Source organism: Phyllopteryx taeniolatus, chromosome 7 (assembly GCF_024500385.1).
Source record: "Phyllopteryx taeniolatus isolate TA_2022b chromosome 7, UOR_Ptae_1.2, whole genome shotgun sequence".
Taxonomy (NCBI): Eukaryota; Metazoa; Chordata; class Actinopteri; order Syngnathiformes; family Syngnathidae; genus Phyllopteryx; species Phyllopteryx taeniolatus.
The window spans coordinates 11,046,350-11,064,865 of NC_084508.1; the positions used below are offsets into that span (position 1 = coordinate 11,046,350).

The 18,516-nt window shown below is 40.2% G+C and overlaps 2 protein-coding genes across 4 annotated transcripts in view; one reads left to right on the plus strand and one right to left on the minus strand.

Annotated features, from left to right (window-relative positions):
* Nucleotides 1-16,021, plus strand: LOC133480772 (mucin-2-like). The gene is made up of 5 exons (XM_061779359.1): nt 1-174; nt 7,392-7,553; nt 10,905-11,420; nt 13,171-13,328; nt 14,634-16,021. The coding sequence occupies exons 1-5, from the start codon at nt 105-107 to the stop codon at nt 14,676-14,678; spliced, it is 951 nt and encodes a 316-aa protein (XP_061635343.1). The 5' UTR covers nt 1-104; the 3' UTR covers nt 14,679-16,021.
* LOC133480771 (uncharacterized) overlaps nt 15,632-18,516 on the minus strand; it is a 10,972-nt gene continuing 8,087 nt past the window's right edge. For all 3 annotated transcript variants that reach the window (XM_061779358.1, XM_061779356.1, XM_061779357.1), the window contains one exon: nt 15,632-18,398. In XM_061779358.1, the coding sequence (XP_061635342.1) occupies nt 18,253-18,398 (146 nt within the window). In that variant the 3' untranslated portion in view covers nt 15,632-18,252. The remainder of the gene's footprint in view (nt 18,399-18,516) is intronic.

Below are 18,516 nucleotides of genomic sequence, written 5' to 3' on the forward strand. Positions count from 1 at the left end.
ACTCTTGTTTCAGCCACGAACACAACACCCAGTAGCAGCAGCAGCAGTGCACTACTGTACACAAGTGAGTGACGGTGGATTACAGAACCGTAAGGAAAAAGCAAATGATGGAGGCTAGAATGTGTATATACCTTGGTGCCTTGGTGCTGCTTCACGTGGGATCTGCTGAACATGGTAGGCGCCACTTTAAAAAAAAAAAAAAAAGGAGAAAAAAAAGGATTTATTTTGTTTTGAACTTGGTCATATTGCAGTGGTAGGAAGTCAAAGGATAAATGAGTGTGAGTACTTTTGCTGTCATATCGGTGCAATACACTGCAGTAATGTTTGATGTTAACCTCAGTCGAGGAACATGCTAACGTTCCCTAGTTGTCACTTAGGGGTAAAGGGAAGTTAACTACTGTATAATACAACTAGAACAGAGTGAAACTGGTCACCCTGTGAAGACGGTGACAATGAGAGGGAACAGGAAGGCAAGACACTGGTATATCAAATCAAGTTTCCCCATTGAAATGAATTGAAAGGACTTTAATCTGTTTCAGCTACCAAACAAACAGCACCATTTTTTTTTTGGTTACGTGTTCTTAAAACTATAAAGGCAAGTAGCAATGTATTGTATAAAAACATAAAAGAGAATGTAAAGAAATAAACTGGTTTTATAAAGCGTACCTATTGTTCGTACTGTATCATTCAAACTCTCAGTCACACCTATGGGCAATTTAGAGTCTTCAATTTACCTATTGTGCATGTTATTGGGAAGTGGGAGGAAACCAGAGTATCCGGAGGAAACAAACACAGGCAAAGGGAGAACATGCCAACTCCATACAAGTGAGGCCGGATCTGAACCCGGGTCCTCAGAACTGTGAGGCAGATGTGCTAACCAGTTGTCCACCTTGCCACCAGCAATACATTTACTTAATTGCATTTTTTTCCCCACTTATCTCGAGCAGTGGCACATCTGAAGCCCTCATGTAACTCAAACTTTAACTGGCAAAATGAAGCAAAAAAATTGAAGAGTGACGCCTTGCAACTGGAAAAACTCGGAAGCCTTGGGTCAAGTTACCACTGTCCATGCTATTAGTGTTGGCATCTGCTTGGCGAAATAATTTGAGGTTCTGGTTTCTTGCAGCTTCCTCCCACATTACCAAAAAACATGCATGTTGGGTTAAATGAAGATTCTAAATTGTCCATAGGTATAAATGTGAGTGTTGACGGCTGTTTGAATATATACCGTATGTGCCCTGAAAAGACATTTAAAGTTCCAACGGGTGCTATTTCACGGTCCCGTTTGCCATTCACCTGAGCAAGGAGGAAGTGCTTCCAGCCATTTTGCCGAACGCAGAAGTACGTTGCGCATATACCGGACTGACTGCTGACCAGTCCAGATCTCCCCCGGCTTTTCTCGCTAAATTCAACTCAAGTTAATTGAAGATCGAGGTGTGGAGTTACTAAATATATATATATATTTTTTGCCTCATAAAGGGCAAAGAGGAGCTTTCTCTACTTCTGTGTCATTAACTTCACACTTTTGTCTTTCACACACCCCCCCCCCCCTCCCCTCCTTTTCCTCTTTCATCACACCTATTACCAACAGCCGCTATGTTCACACTTTTTTTTATACTTCCCCTTCTGGCCCCTTTGGTCTTCAATTCTGGGATTAAAGCTCCCATTTATTGGCTGTCAATAGACAAGGAAAGCGTGCAGCGAGACGTAACGACACCTCTAACTAGCGTCTTCTCACTTAATTGAGCCTCTGCAGTATTGTGGGGCGTGTGTGGACTTTATGCTTGCAGTGTTTTCAAGTAGCCTCTGACTTTGGCACGATGAGTATTATTAGACGATAACGAGCGACAATAAGTACAAAAATCTAGCCAGGAAGCACTTCATCAAGTAATTACTTTATTCGGACGCATGTAGAGATGGCAGTTAATTAACGCTTTTCACATCTCGCACATTCTGCTGTTTCAGTCCAGACAGAAGAAGAAAAGGTTACTCCGTGTTATATGATTGCTTCCGGTTGCCCATGTTAAAAAAAATAAATAAAAAATCATAGTTATAGTAAGGTGAAAGACATTCAAAGCTTCACACACCTCTATTCTTCTACTTGAGTCCAGACAAAAGAATGTCATAAGATTGTTCCCGCCGCTGATGTACAGGTTGTATACATAAAAACTAGATTTGTACAGTGAATATAGAAACGTGAAAGGCCTAAAACCTTGACATGTCTGTCATACATTCATCTATTTTAGTCCAGATAGAAGGAGAAAATGTCCATGCGTGCTATGATTGCGTCTCTCACTTGTCCATTCTTATATTGCAGTCCAGACAGAATATTTCAGCGTGACAGTTTGCCCCAACACACGACGCTGCCACCATATTTCACTGTTATGGTGTTCTTTTGGTGATGAGCAGTGGTTTGTTTGTGCCATACCTTCTGAAATTATGGCCAAAATGTTCAACCTTGGTTGCGTTGGACCAGAACACATTTTCCCACATTTCAAGTGTGTTTTTACAAAATGTAGCCAGGCTCGGATGTTTTTCTTTGTACGATAAGGCCACCCTACCCCTGACATATGAAGAAGATGGGAGATTGTTGCCACATGTACTAAACAGCCAGTCCTTGCCAGAAATTCCTGCAGCTCGTTCAATGTTGCTGCCGGCTTCTTGGCAACCCCCGGACAAATTTTCTTCTCGTCTTTTCATCAATTTTGGTCAGATGTCCTGTTCTTGGTTTTCTCACTGTTGTGCCATATTCCCCCACTTGAAGACAACTGTCTACACTGTGTTCCTTGGTATATTGAATACCTTGGAAATTCTTTTGTACCCTTCTCCTGACTGATACCTATGAACACAATGAGATCCTGCAGGTGCTGGGAAACCGCTCTGCGGACCATGGCTTGTGCTGTAAGATGTGACTTCCAAAATGTCAGGAAAAGCCCACGAGCTGAACATCTGAATTTTATTTCTGATTAATCAGAGCTGCTTTAAATGGTGGCAGATGTGTGCTGTACAGGTTATAAGTCACCTTGATGGTGAACGAAAAGTTTTGAAATGATTTATCTTGGTCTCATTTTTTTACATTACAAAAACCCGGCATTTGATCTTGGGTGTGTAGACTTTTTGTATCCATTGTTTATCTAAATCAGCAAAAAAAGAATGGCTAAATGACCCAGCTAGAACCTAGACCTAAAACCAAGTTGAAATCTGCGGGGTGACCCAAAGGGGGCCCGTGAAAGAAAGGATGCGCTTGTAGTCAGACATATTTGGAGCGTTCTTGCAAGGAAAAGAGCGCATATATTGCCAAGTCAAGCCTATTTTAACACAATCCCGCATTATATTTCCTCATGTTGTTTTATATATATATATATATATATATATATATATATTTATTAAAAAAAAAAAAATTTAAGAGCAGACGCTAAAAGTCCCAGAGACGATCCTAACATTTATTACAGGGCCACATATTGGAGCGTAGGAGAAAATGACAGTTTGAGGTCAGTCAGTTGGCGGCACCTGCAATATGTGCACTGGCAAAAGGCACAGGAGCCATTTCAGGGAAAATCCCTTCCAATACAAAACTCTGACACGCTACAAAAAGTGCGGAAACATTACAATGGGTGATTAAAGCCTGTGAAAATCCACCCACATGTTGGGGGAAATTGTCACTTAATCTGTTCGTGATGTTTGACAAGAAGGAGCACTGAGTAAAGATGTTGACTGCTACGTTAGCCCCTCGCGCTAGCTACATAGTTAGAAACTAGTCCAGGTTATACACCGTTTCTCTCACCAAAAGTCATTTCAGATGAATTGAAGACTGAGTTTGACCCACATTTTGGGGGAAATTGTGGCTTAAATGTCACTTAATTGAGATCTGTTTGTGATGTTTGACAAGGAGCACTGAGTGAATATGTAGACTTCTTTGTTAGTTTCTCGCGCTAGCGACATAGCTAGCGACTAGTCCAGGGTCTACACCGCTTTTCTCACCAAAAGTCATTGTAACTTAATTGAAGACTTAATTGTCCATACATGTGAATGTGAGTTGAATGCTTTATTGTATGTGCCCTGGGATTTGCTGGTGACAAGTTCAGGGTGTACTCTGTTTCATTTGACAAAAGTTAGCTCGGATATACTCCAGACATGCATACTATGTTAATTGAAGATTCTAAAATGTCCATAGCTGTGTGTACCCTGCCTCTCGCCCCAAAGGCAGCTCGGAGAGGCTCCAGCTCCCCTGTGACTCAATGAGGATAAGCCGTATAGGAAATGGTTGGATGGAACTTGTGCTTAAATATGTACGGCAGTGAGTAAAGTTTAAAAATACCTGTAACATAAAAAATAAAAAAACAGCCTGTACATTTATGAAAGGTAAGCTAAGGTACTAAAGATGGTAGGACAGACTTCCTGCTTGGGGATTGCAGGAAGGATTGCAAGTTACTACATGTTGAATCTCATGAAGACCAACCCAAACTTGCAGCACGTGGGTAACAGTGGTTCTCTGTACTGTATGACCCCACTCTGCACACATGCACGGAAAGCAAAAGATATACAAAAACTCCGAGTCGGGTTGCTGCACAAGGCCGGTATTATACAGCCCGCCGCCTCTGTCTATTTACATGAATTTTATCAGAGGTGTGTCGTAACGCGCTACATTTACTCCATTACAATTCCTGAAGTAATTTTTTGAATAACTTGTACTTGTCGGCGTAGTCTTAATGCAACATACGTTGCATGACTCTGTTTTACCAATCAAATGTGACCACTAGTGACGTTTGACTCTATATAACCAATCAAACTGAGTTAGGCAGTCACATGACTATGTATGTAAACTCTGCGGCTACACACAGAAGCAAAGTTTTTAAAGACTCGGTGTTAGAAGAGGCAGAACACCCCTCACATTCAATCTACAAGCCTACAAGTACTCCACTTTGAATTTGAGAAAACACGTTGCATTCTTGTAATGTAATGTAATCTCGGCCTGGTGAGCCTATTGTGTGCTGTGTCACGTGCATAAACAAAGAAAATGTATTCAATCATGATCCTTCTTGTGGGTGAATTTGCCCTAATTCATGTTGTTTAATGAAGATTAAATTGATCATTGTTTTTGTTAAAGGGATATTGAATTTGCACATTGCTATTTTATAATTGTCTCCTTGGCGGTCATGCTCTGATTAAACAATAACTCAGGGTTTACTCATCAGTTACTCGGTACTTGAGTAGTTTTTTTTTTTTTTTTTACTGAATACTTACCGGTACTATAACTCAAGTCATTATTTGCTGGGCTACTTTTTACTTTTACTTGAGTCATACTGTTTTACTCTAAATTAACAGTCCTCTTACCTTTGGCTACTCTACCCACCTCTGATGTTTACATCACACACAGTTCTGTTTGGAATTTGTCAGAGACTTGTGAATGAGTAATGGTATGGAGACTTCATAATAAATGTAGCTGAAATTATATATGCATAGTGACTGTAACTGGGTTAGGATGTGGGAATTCATTATTGTAGAAGCTGAAAATACAGTATGTAATATCCACAGCGAATATTTGACACAGTAATTATATAGGGAATTCAGAGGAATGTAGCTGCAGATATATAGCAATTGTTTGTGATTGAGCTGAAAATATTTCACATTGATACTAGTGATTGAGTGCAACTCAGATGAAAATATGTCATATTTGTAGTGACTGTGATTGGATAATAATATGGAGCGGTGATTCTCAAAGTCTCGTGGCATGGGAAAGAGTCACTGCCTAAGTACAGTTCAGTTGTATTTACCGTTTAAGCTCAATACATTTCCATTTAATCTTAAGAACTGTGATTCATATTAGTAACTGTGACTGAGCAATCATCAAAAATGAATTGTGAATGTCGCTAATAATATGTCATATGTGACTGGATAACAATACGGAAACTTCGTAGTAAATGTTGCTGGCGATATGTTATACTGTGTGCACTGATGAACTGTGTATGAGTGACTGCTGAGGTAATGAAAGGCATCGTGCTAATGAGCTAGCCAGCGCTAATGACATTACGTTACATGAGCGTTCTGGTTTGCCTCAAAGGGACGTTGGGAAGGGAGAGGAGAATGAGATCAGAACTTGTTAAACTGATCCAGAGCAATGGGAAAGGGAAGCTGCGTGAGCTTAATAAGCAAATTAGAGCTTAGAAAGACATGATGTGTTACCGTCATAGCTGAAAATGTCATATTGAGAGTGATTGTGACTTGGTAACACTAAGGGGATTCATAGTAAATGGAGTTGAAAATATGTCATATAGATATCGGGATTGTGACGAAGCAATGACATGGAGAATTCATAGTCAATTTAGCTGAAAATATGTCATATGATAGCGATTTTGACTGAGAAATTATCTGAATGATAGTGATAGTGATAGTGACTGCCCAAATCTCCCCAAACAAAATCTCACAAACTGTAAAAGGTGTTATGGTCCTATGGAACCAAGGTTGAACTTTTGGCCATAATTCCAAAAGGTATGTTTGGTGCAAACGCAGGGCCGCTCATGACCAAAAGAGCACCGTACGCACAGTGAACAATGGTGGCAACTTCATGCTTGGGAGCTGTGTTTCTTCAGGTGGGACAAGGTGGAAGGGTTTAAGAACAGTTCGAAATAGCAGTCAGAATTAGCACAATACCTCAAGGCTTCTGGTAGAAAGGGTAAAAAAAAAATGTCAGGAAAAGCCTACTAGTACAGCTTAACTTTATTGGGGGTTCATCAAAGCCACTTCAAATTGTGGCAGCTGTGTGATGACTCCCATTTAACATTAGTTTGAATGAGACTGATTAATTCTGTAGTAACATCCCAGTTAAATGAAGGTATGCACACTTTAACAACATTATTTCAGTTGTTAATTTTTATTTGCTCTCGACACAATATTTTTTTAAATTCAATTTAGTTGTACAAGTTATAGGTCACATTAATGGTGGAAAAAGTTTTGAAATGATTTATCTTGGGCTCATATTTATAATATCACAAAAACCTGGCATTTGAACAGGGGTGTGTAGACTTTTTATATCCACTGTATGTCATAGTGATTGTGACTGGGTCATAACGTGAACTCAAAGTACATATAGCTGAAAATATGTCATATGTATTGATAGTAATTGTGACTTAGGAATTGATACAGAAAAATAATTGTCAGTGTTGTAGCTGCAAATATCCTCTGGCATCATTTTTATAAGGGTTTAAAAACTTACTGCCTTTGCTCACTCACACCGTCAGCTTTCACTGACTATGCAACTTTTGCGTCCACATGTAACACAAACTTGTAATTCTGATGTTTTTGGATTGTGCGTGTACTGCATTTTGGGAAACCAGTTGTCCAAGACATCAAATAACCATTAATCAAGCTTGGCTCTGTTTGCCTCGCATCAGGTAATGAACACACTGCACAACCAATACCAGCACGTGACCTGGATTTCACCAGCCATGCGCCCAGTATTGCTCCAAAGGGCTCCAACTCCACTTCTACTGGCAACAGTACAGCAACACACTGGGAAAAAGCCACTGCGACGCCGCAACCAAGCAGAGGGAACGGTAAGTCTCGAGATTTATGGATGGCACGCACCGCGGGAAGTCATTTGCTGGGGTATATTTGCTCATTATCGTGGACCTTCAAAGAGGTTGACACATGGTGATAAGCTGATGAAGTGCCACCAACGTAGGGCATGCAGAGGCAAAGAGGAAAAGTATTGTGATAACCACAAAGCAAGAAATGGAACTTACTGTGACGAAGGAAAGGGTCTTGCTGTTCAGTAATACAGTGGTGCCTTGAAATACGAATTGCCTGACCTACAAGATTTTCTAGATACGAGCCGTCGTTCTGACGATATTTTTGCTGTGACTTGTGAACAAAAATTTGAGATATGAGAGCTGTATGGTGGCAGTGAACTCAACTCACTTGACAGCAAGCAGCAGTTTGACAGATAGTGAACAATTCTTCAAAAAAGAGGCTTCAAGTTTTGTTTTTGCCACTCCCACTTGAAGTTGACTGTCAAATTGAACATAAAACAAAGTTAATTGCATGTGTATTTAAAACAAGAACATAACTTTGCTTTATGACAGTCCAATTAGCTTAATGCTAACAAACAATGTGAAACGCCATAGACGGACTAACAAATAGCAAAAAAAAAAAAAGACCAATATTAGTCAGTTATGTAACTCTTCTTCATGTGTCTCTATGTCTGTATTAGATTGCCCCCTGGTGGTTAAGATTCCACACACCAGAAGGAGCAGCACAATGCCCATTGAATTGAAGCAAAAAATCTTTAATTCTTTACATCCTATTTAATTATGCCATTACCATATGTTTTTATGACGTACAATATTATTACAATATATTTTTCTTATTAAAAAAATACTCCAACATTTTATGTTTTTTTTTGGCATGGTGGAACAGCTTAATGGCATTTCCATTCATTCATGTTTTGAGTTACGAGTCTAGTCACGGAACAAATGAAACTCGTATCTCAAAGCACAACTGTACACATACATAATTATTCACAGCTTTTGCTCAATTACGGCAGCAGTTACAGCCTCAAGTCTTTTTGAATATGATGCCAAAAGCTTGGCACCCCTCCTGTATCTTTGGGCAGTTTGGCCTTTTCTTCTTTACAGCACCTCTCAAGCTCAATCAGTTAATCAAATGTCAAGCAAGCACACTAATTAAATGTGTCTGTCAGGGATTATGAAAAGGCGAGTAGTTTTTATTTTAGTTCTATTATTATGGTACTACGATTATCGGGTCTGCGGGAAGAAAAAGGGTTAAATAATGCAAAAGAAAGGTGGATGAGAAATGATCCTACAGCTATGCCGCGTGAGACTTTTCACCATGACGTGAGAAAAGTAGCGACGGGAGGAACATACACACACACGCAAACAGGCACACACACACACACATTCCCATTCACTTGAAGGTTACATCAGACGACAGTTTGCTTTCACGACTCGGCGCTACCTAGCTCTGAAGATAGCAGCTGCCTTCTCTTAGTGTTGTTACTCTGTTGTTTTGGTTAGCAACTGAACTGGACTTTTATTTTTTTTAAATCCTTCAAAATGTTGCAAAATTGTTTTTTTTTTTTTTTAAAGCTAAGAAATCACATGAACATAATTATTCACAGCCTTTGCTCATTACTTCGTTGATGCATCTTGAATATGATCAACTGACAATTTATACAACTTCATGCTTGGTTTGTGCTTGGACATGCACTGCAATTGTGGGACTTTTATATAGACAGGAGTCTCTTTCCTAATCATGTCCCATCAAGAGAACTGACCGCAGGTGGACACCAATTTAAACTGTAGAAACATTTCAAGAATGAGGACTTGTGAGATCTCTTTTTTTTTAAATTCTTAATAGATTTGGAAGAATCTCAACAAAAATTATTTTCATGTTGTCATTATGAGGTTGTGTGTAGATTTTTGAGCAAAAAAAAATATTCAATCCATTTGGATAAAGCTTCAACATAAAATGTGGAAAAAGTGTAGCTTTGTGAATACCAGAATTTCTTGTGTATAATGCGCATATTTTTCCTCCCCAAAATTGTCAAAAGTCAATAGTGCACATTATACATAGGTATAAGGGAAAATGGAAAAAACATTCACATTTTATAAATGTATGCCATCATCTAGAGCAGGGGTTTCAAACTCTTTTTGTCTCGGGCCGTATTGTAGTTATTATTTCCCTCAGAGGGCCGTTAGAACAGTGAAACCATATAAATGTTTCATCATCACCAAAACATTATTACCATTACACAACCAATTGAGGGATAACTAGTTTTGAACTCAGAAGACAAGGATAATAGTTTTCGCAGGGGCACAGCGCTTCGGCGACATTGTAAGGGCTTGCTTAACTAATCCAAAAACTTAGCGCTTAAACAAAAAAAGTTATTGCGAACACAACAGCGTGGACGAGACTGGCGAGACACAACAAGGGAAGATGCTGGGTGAGGCTGCGATGATGCGCAGCCAATCAGCTCACGGGATAAATCCACTGGTGCTCTAATTGGTCGATGTCGCGCCGGGAACCCATCACGCGCCTTGTATGAGTGCCCGTACAGTACAGGCATGTACAAAGCCTCTGAGTCAACTCATCTCTTTGTTTGGCATGCAGCCATATTGCGGAGACAACGCGTCTCCGCAATATGGCTGCCGATATGGCTGTATTTTATTTATTTATTTAAAAAAATAAATGTTTAGAAAAACCCGCGAAGCACTGAAGCCGCAAAACGTGAAGTGCGAAGTGGCAAGGGAACACTGTACTTCATTCTTTGATCATATGGGTAGAAGCAAAATCATGCATTGTAAAAATGCATTATACATAGGTAGAAGGGTTTTCCAGAAATTTGAAGTCAACTTTGGGGGTGCGTATTTTACGGTACTTCTCAGATGCACTGTATAGCGATCCACTTCTTGCTACACTTTAAAAAAAAAATTATAATTACATTTAAAAAAAAAAACATTTCCTGTTTTCCTTATGGGGTGTTGTGTACAGAATTGTGAGATGAAAATAATAAATTGAATCCATTTTGGAATAAGGCTATATCATAAATAGCTGGGATACGCTCCGGCAGCCAGCGACCCTAGTGAGGATAAGCGGTAAAGAAAATGGATGGATGGATGGATAAAATGTGGAAGGCGCCCTACAGGGAACATTGGGAACATATTCGCAGTGCTTTTAATTTTTAATACATTTGCAAAAAAAAAAACTTCTGTAATGATGTCATTTTTGGGTGTTGTGTTTAGAATTAGAAAGAACAAATAAGTTCAGTGAATTTTGGATTAAGGGTGTAATGCAAACACTTTTCGGATGCACTCTGTGTACAGAATTATACATAAAAATGTAATGTATTAATTTCCCAGAGAAGATAACATGATTTTCTTTGGTAGCAACCAACATGGAGGTAACCTCAGCGACCTCCATCCCAGATAGGTTCGTCAACCTTACTGATGACGTGACATCAAAGCCTTCTGTTCCCCCGATGCTGACCTCCCAAGCCCCCAATACAACAACTCCTCACAGCCCCTCGAACACAACCCACGCCGGCGCTACTTCACACCAGCCACCGGAGACACTTCCTGTCTCCAATACGCTAACGAGCCGGACAGCTCCTATGGAAACCCATTCTCCCGCGTCCTCCCCCTTGTCCCGCACCACGTCACATAAAACGCCGAGTCAGCAATCTACCACGTCCTCTACCACCATTTCCGCCGCCAACAACAGGAGCCGCTTCACCACCAGCTCATCCGGAGAGACCTCCGCTTCTCGGACGACGACTCTCACGTTACCGCAGAGAACCTCCAGCCAAGCCCCCCTGCTGACCACCATCGCCCCACCGAGCCTCACATCCACGCAGACCAAACCGCATCCAGACACCCCTTCGCAGCTCAATGTGAAGGGTGACAGTAAGTACTTAAATGTACTTTATCTAATATTATTAACTACAGTGGTATTTTCACTTACAAGTGGCTCAATTATTTTATGTTGAAATGTTTTTTTATGCTATGAGATATTGCTTGGTTAATTGTATCTGATCAAAAATTTTCAGGGGCACTTTTGTTGCTCACATAGGGTAAAAAAGAACCCCCCCCCCGGTTCGGCCGCCTCTGGTCCTGGTTCATAGGTGTGAATGTGAATGGTTGTCTATATGTGCCCTGCGATTAAAAAGCAACCAGTCCTGGTGTCCACTCCGCTTCTCTCACCAGAAGTCAGCTGGGATAGGCACTACCCCACTTGCCCCAATTGCAAAACAGCTACTGATTTTTTTTTTGTGTAAATATGTCCTGGGCTTTTCACTGTTTGGATGATGACAGAGGCTAAACTGGCCCAAGAACAAAAGCAACACTGTTCTTTTGTTTGCTTAGACACAAGCCAGCTCTTTTCTCCTTCTTCTACACACAAACACTGTCGCCACCAGGCCGTCCACACTGGTCCCTCTGTTTGGGAGACAGTCATGGGACTCGTTTTCCATCGCTCTTTATCTGCCCACTCAATTATTTAGACACCCACTGCGGGAGCGTGCCGCACTATTCATTTTATCTTTCCATCTGTCTGCCAGAGAGTTTTCTAGGACGTCGGCAAAAAAAAAAAAAAAAAACTAAACAAAAACAGATGATTCCCACTTTCCTGGCGGTGTGGTTTTATTAGTCCAAGCTTGGCGCTTTGCCTTTTTCCATGAGCAAGAAAAAGAAAGATGGCTCACTCCTCTGTGGTTGTTTTTACTTGTTGATGTGAAAACGGCAGAGTTGGCAAAACAGTGCTACATAGCAACGTGCGCAGATAGCAGTGGCGGGCCGTGCCTTTGGTACATGGTCCTTCGGTGGGAACTTAGCCAACTTAATCCACCTTTTAATATCACGTCACAGTTATAGAAACCATAAATACAATACAAAAAGAATGCAATATAACAGCACACAACTGTGCCATGTACATAATCTGAAGCAGTTCAGAATCAATATTTATGACAATATACTAAAAATGTCAATACATATTCACCAGAAATGCTGACTATTCATTGAATTCATATCAGCAGATCACGAGATGTTTTGTTAGTTGAAATTGACTGTAACTAATTTTGCTCTGACCGACCAATGAGTATGGAAAAATGATGACATCATCAAGGGGCCAGTGCTGTGGCCCTGTGAGGATGAATTTAAAATCTAAAAAAAATAAATTAGTGTTAGATTAAATCAATTTAAAACTGAAATGTGAACTACATTTTCAAGAAAAAAATGTATAAAACAGAAAATAGTACAATTTAAATGAAAATGCTTCAAATTGAGATCTGATTAAAATGATCAAATATTAAATTTAGTAAAATTCAAATGAACTCAAATGGAATTAAATATTAAAACCAAATTATTTTTAAGTCTTAAAATTAATTTGAAATCAAAATGATAACTAGATAAAACAAAGTTTATTGTATAAAACAGAAGCTAAACTGAAAATAATTGGCATTCAAATAAAAATGGTTTAAATTTAAAATTTTACATTAAAATACATATATTGGAGATTAAGATGAGTAAAATGTAAATTTAAGTCATTTAAATTCAACTAAAATGATTACAATTTAAATGTAATCTTGTCAGTATAGGCACTGTACACTTTTGTGTACCTTTTACCAAGTGAAAATTGTGTTTTGTGGTCCAATTCCAGCCATCATGGTCCACGACTCCCCGAAGTTGGATCCTCTGTTGGCCGGCTTGGTGTCGGCCTTCATCATCAGCGCCGCTGTCATCACCCTGCTCCTCTTCCTCAAACTGCGACGACGAGACAACAGGCCGGAGTTCCGCAGGCTACAGGACTTGCCCATGGTGAGGAAGAACCATTTTCAAAACTTAAGTCCCAATGCCATCAAATTTGGAAATACAGAGAACCTAAATATTTCCCTGTGGCAGTATTTCAAATTGAAGTAATTTGATAACAGTATTTTAAGGTAAAATGATTTTCAAAATAGAAGTTAAAAAATATATATTTTGAAAGGCAAAATATTTCCTGTGGCTACATTTCAAAATAAAAGTCTAGCACTATCAAATTTGGGGAGGGAAAACATAATCTGAAAGGTAAGAACCGAAAAGGTAAATATTTCCAGGTTCCATCTGTTCAAAATAAAATACATTTCTCAAAAAGTCCAAACACCATTGAATTTTAAAAATGATTTTATTTAGACAGGCAAGCATCTGGAATGTAAATATTTCAAAATGGAGTGATATTTAAATTCAAAGTCCCAATACCTTTGGATTTGGAAAATTGTATTTTGAAAGGCAATCAACGGACACACAAACATTTACTGTGCCTTCAATTCAAAATGAGTTTCAAAATTAAAGTCCCAACACCATCAGATTTGGAAAATCTTTTTATTTTCTAAGACAAGTCCCAGAAATGTAAAAATATTTCAGGTGCTAGCATTTCAAAGTAAAATTATTTTCAAAATAAAATTCTCAACTCGCCGGCACGGTGGAGGACATCTGCCTCACAGTTCTGGGGACCGGGTTTCAAATCCCGGCCCCGCCTGTGTGGAGTTTGCATGTTCACCAGAAAAGTCCCAACACCACTGAATTTGTAAAATTATTCATTTTGAAACACACACACAAAAAAAAAAAAAAGATTTTCATTTGCCAGCATTACAAATATTTTTAATGCCAGCATTCATTTGCCAGCATTAAAAAAAATAATAATAAAAAAAAATAATCAAAAAAAAAATAAAAGTCCTAACACCAGCTGATTTGGAAAATTATTTTATTTTGAAATGTAAACCCTGGGACTTTTTAAGGCACCAGTAACAAAAATGTCAAGGATCATTAATTATACGAGTAAACTCAACAGGCTAATTTCAGCCAGACAAGAAATGCGTGTAATTTCTTGTCTGGCTGAAATTAGCCTGTTTTGAGGAGCTGACCCTGTTTAATGCAAATGAGTGATGGTTAACCACATACTGCTGGGCCAATGGAGAGTCAGACTTTCATTACCATGAGAACTGGGGGCAAAGTCCGAGATTTGGACTTGAGGAGCTTCCGAGACGCAACTACTTGTATACAAGCTACTAAAAAGTCAATTTCTTATAACATACCTCCTTTAATTAATATTAACTGGCTTTGGCATGGCTTTCCCTTGTTTAGGACGACATGATGGAGGAAACACCTTTGTCCATGTACAGCTACTGATACTGGATGCAAAGCCAAACATTGACTCCTCCCCAAAAGCCTCCTTTCTTCAAGGGTGATGATATTTGCCATGATTCAACTACCGGGTCTGTCCTCTTGTGAGTCTTGGTCCTGAAGAATCCAGGTTTTGTGTGCCCACATACGGTTATGTGGGTAACTACTATTTTATCCAGGTCCAATGGTGGCTGTGACGTAATACATGGACGCCACCCATGTCAAGTTCTGTGTCAAAGTTGTATGCACCAAATGAACCCATGCTTCGCTGCATTTACCATATTTCCTCCAATAGTGGTCCAGTTACTAATAAAAATAAACCTCATGACGAAAAAGGGTAGCCAGTGCAATTATCTCAGTTCATAGACACTATTGTTTACCCATAGACATTAAACAGTTGAACTTGGCCACTAACCAAAATAGCAGCACCTACTGAAATACGTCAAGTCTCTCAACTAAATTAAAATATGATGTCTTGCCATATGCTGAGCTCACTAGGCAGTATTTACATGTTATGTGGAAAGGGTGTAACATTGTTTAATATTGTTCCAAAAGTGTTTTTTGTGTACGAATAAATGCCTCCACCAATCTGCAGTTGGGTAAATAAACACTGAAGGCCACTATTTTGAGGAAGTACAGTAATCACATTATTAAAAGCTTTTCAGATGACTCACAGGCACAAGAGGAGAACATAAACGGCCTGATTATACTTTTAATGAGGTTGCACTTTATTTTCAGTTTTTTTGTCTATGTTTCTGAGAAAATGTATTTGTGCAGACAAAAAGTTTTGTGTGTGTTTTTAAGTGTGTGTGTGTGTTTGTGTTGTATAAATTAGTGTATGTTCACAAGTTATTTAATGCATACACTCGTAGGCCACACGTCATTAGGTCTATAAGATCATCACAAGAGCTGCATGGCACATTCTACCCACAAAGATAATGTTCCAATTTGATTGAGTGGTGGTACCTAATGAAGAGTCTAGTTTGTGTTCAAATACAGTATTGTTGGTGATGCCCCCCCCCCATTACAGTCCAGGTAAGAGTGCCTTTTAAACATTTATAGTCATTTAATTTCCATGACGTAAACATACGACTGGAGCAGTGGCCTTTATGAAGTGTTCATATTGTAAATACTAGTGATGTTGAGTGCATGGATTAATTTATAAATACTCCAAAAAGATGCATTCCCCTTTGAGATGAATCATTGTGGAAGTCCACGTTTTAAAATGATGTACTTGTGTTTATCGATGGAAGTGTCAAATGCATTAATCGTTGCATTGTGAGGCTTTGCTGGTCAATGTTGACTATGGACTATTATTATTATTACTATTAAAAGGTATTTGAGATGTATCGCTGCATTTTCTTTCTTTAATGTCAGTGCCGACAAATCAGACATTTGTGTTCATGTGCCACATACACACAGTGTAGTCGTGGATGTAGTGCTGCCTCCAAAAGGGAAAGTTCATTTCATCTCTTTACGGGCACATGCATTATTTTCTCCTCACTCTCTGCTTATGCAAGTAGAAGCAAGCTACCAGCTGCAGTGCACACTTTCTGGCAAGAGATCCAGCCCATTCTTAGACATAGACTCGCCAGCAAGATCCGCCCCACTGTGATGCATATACTTGAGATGAAGCGAGCCAGTCCACTGAGCAACGCTGATGGGGAGATGGTCAAATGCAGTTCAGACCTCACACACTTACACGCGAGAGCGAGCCCGCTGCTACGCATACACCGCTGGCGACATGACGAGAGACGGCCAAACGTTGGGCGGTACGTCAACACTTGCTGGCGACGTCCAGTCCACTGTTACATATGCCGTTGATCCGCAAACAATTGCCAGTGAGATGACAACGGGACACGGAAGAAGAGGCAGCTAAACTCCCTCCGTAATGCACACATTGGCAAGAAAGCTCCTGCCTAATGTTACATTCGCTGGTTCCATCCAAGCCGCTGTCAAGCATGCACGAGACGGTGAGATGAAAAACCTGCCTGTCGAGTGACGTGAAAAAAGGGGACGGCCTCGGAGATCCAACCTGCTGATACGCATACACTTGCCCGCAAGATCCAAGCCGCTATTACGCATACACTTGTGTAAATTGACAAGAGCCAATCTGAGGAGCGACGCGGAACAAGATATAGCCAAATTGCATCTGGAAAACGCATACCTGCCAGCGAGATCCAGCCTACTGTGACAGTCAACTGTAAGATCCAGTCCACTGTTACGCATACACTTGCCGGCGAAAGGCAACCCGCCAAGCAACACGAGAGACGGGAAACAGTGCACCGCACTTGCCGGCCAGATCCAGCCCGCTGTTAGACAAACTCTTGCCGTAGAGCTAACGAGCCCCCAATCATGTTAAGGAAAGCCGAACTCGCCTACTCCTGTATTCCAATCATTTATTTAGAACAGTGTAGGGGCAAGGGAGCTTTCATACGACTTCAGAAGCCCTCTCACAATGTGTTTACATTTACACCTACAATAGGTGAAAATCTGTGCCATAAAAAGACCAAATAAGAACCATTTTTAAAGCGTTTCACCAAGGGATGGGCAAGTACCAATAACAGATATCGGTATCAGGACGATACCCACCTTTTTTATAGTATGTGTGAAAGAATTCATTACTATTATAGTTATCATGTTTAAAGCATATTCACATTTTGTAGAAATTCGCCCATGCAGATTTGTGGACGAGACAAGGAAGCTGTCTGGTTCACACTTACTCAACCTGTCATTTTCACACTTGCTCAAGTAGACGTGTAACTATGCGGTCTGTTAGAAACTGTTAGAATAACGGGAAACGATCTAAGCATTTTTCCGGGGCACCTGCGCATTTCGGTAAAGTTCCACTGTGTTGCATCCTGCTTTGCTTCAAATAAACAGCAGAAAAGGACAATCTTGGTTGGTGTGAGTTCACTTCGATACAGTCCTCAGGCTTGTCTCAGTTGTTTTGAAGAAACTTCTCTGACAGTATGGTACTCGTGAAGTCTGCAGATTACCAGCCACCGATGCGGCAAAAATAATCTGACATTGAGTAAGTCCTCCTCACCAGTAGTTGGTACTACATTGCGGCGGTTTGACACATTGAATCTTCATGTGCATCAGAAGGTCTTTGTACACAATCATCTATCAATGTGTTAATTGAAATGTTATGCATCAACGCTACTAATGGTATCAGTACTCTGCATCGGTGAGTACATATTGTAGTTTCTATGTTATACGTGCCTTTAAGAAGCAGGGCCGGTGTGATGTCGGTGAGTCTGTGTGCTCGTGTCTGGCTGAGCGCTGTGGCTGACAGCAACTTCTATGTGACTTTGCTCACTCTGTTTTACTGTTGTCCCAACGTTCAAGAAATGGCTGATAGGTGCATCATAACAATGGCTCTCCTTTCCCATATGCAGGGGCATTACAGTTAGTTTACCATAAAAACCCATAGAAAAGAAACAAATCGGGATGCACCAGCAGTCCGAACGATGAACCACGATATAGCCTGGGAACCACATATCGCAATCACCTGCTGATTACCAACCCAAAACTGTTCCTCGTACATTCCAATCACTGACCTCATAAAAAGAGAGATTTAGAGGTCTGTCAGACTCAGGTCAGACCCTAACTCTGGGTTCACGTCGTCATTGTCGTCATCCAGGATGTCATCGTAGTCGTCATCTTCCTCCACCTCTAGGAAATCACACTTTACTCTGGAACCAACACTCGGACGCTCAGGAGCTGGCAGAGGAGAAGTGGGAGTCATTAGTGTGTTAAAGTCTACGCGTGTGAGGGCATTCTTTGCTGCACTTGGGATTACAATGGAAGTCAGACTAATTTCCCAGAAGCACTATTCCAC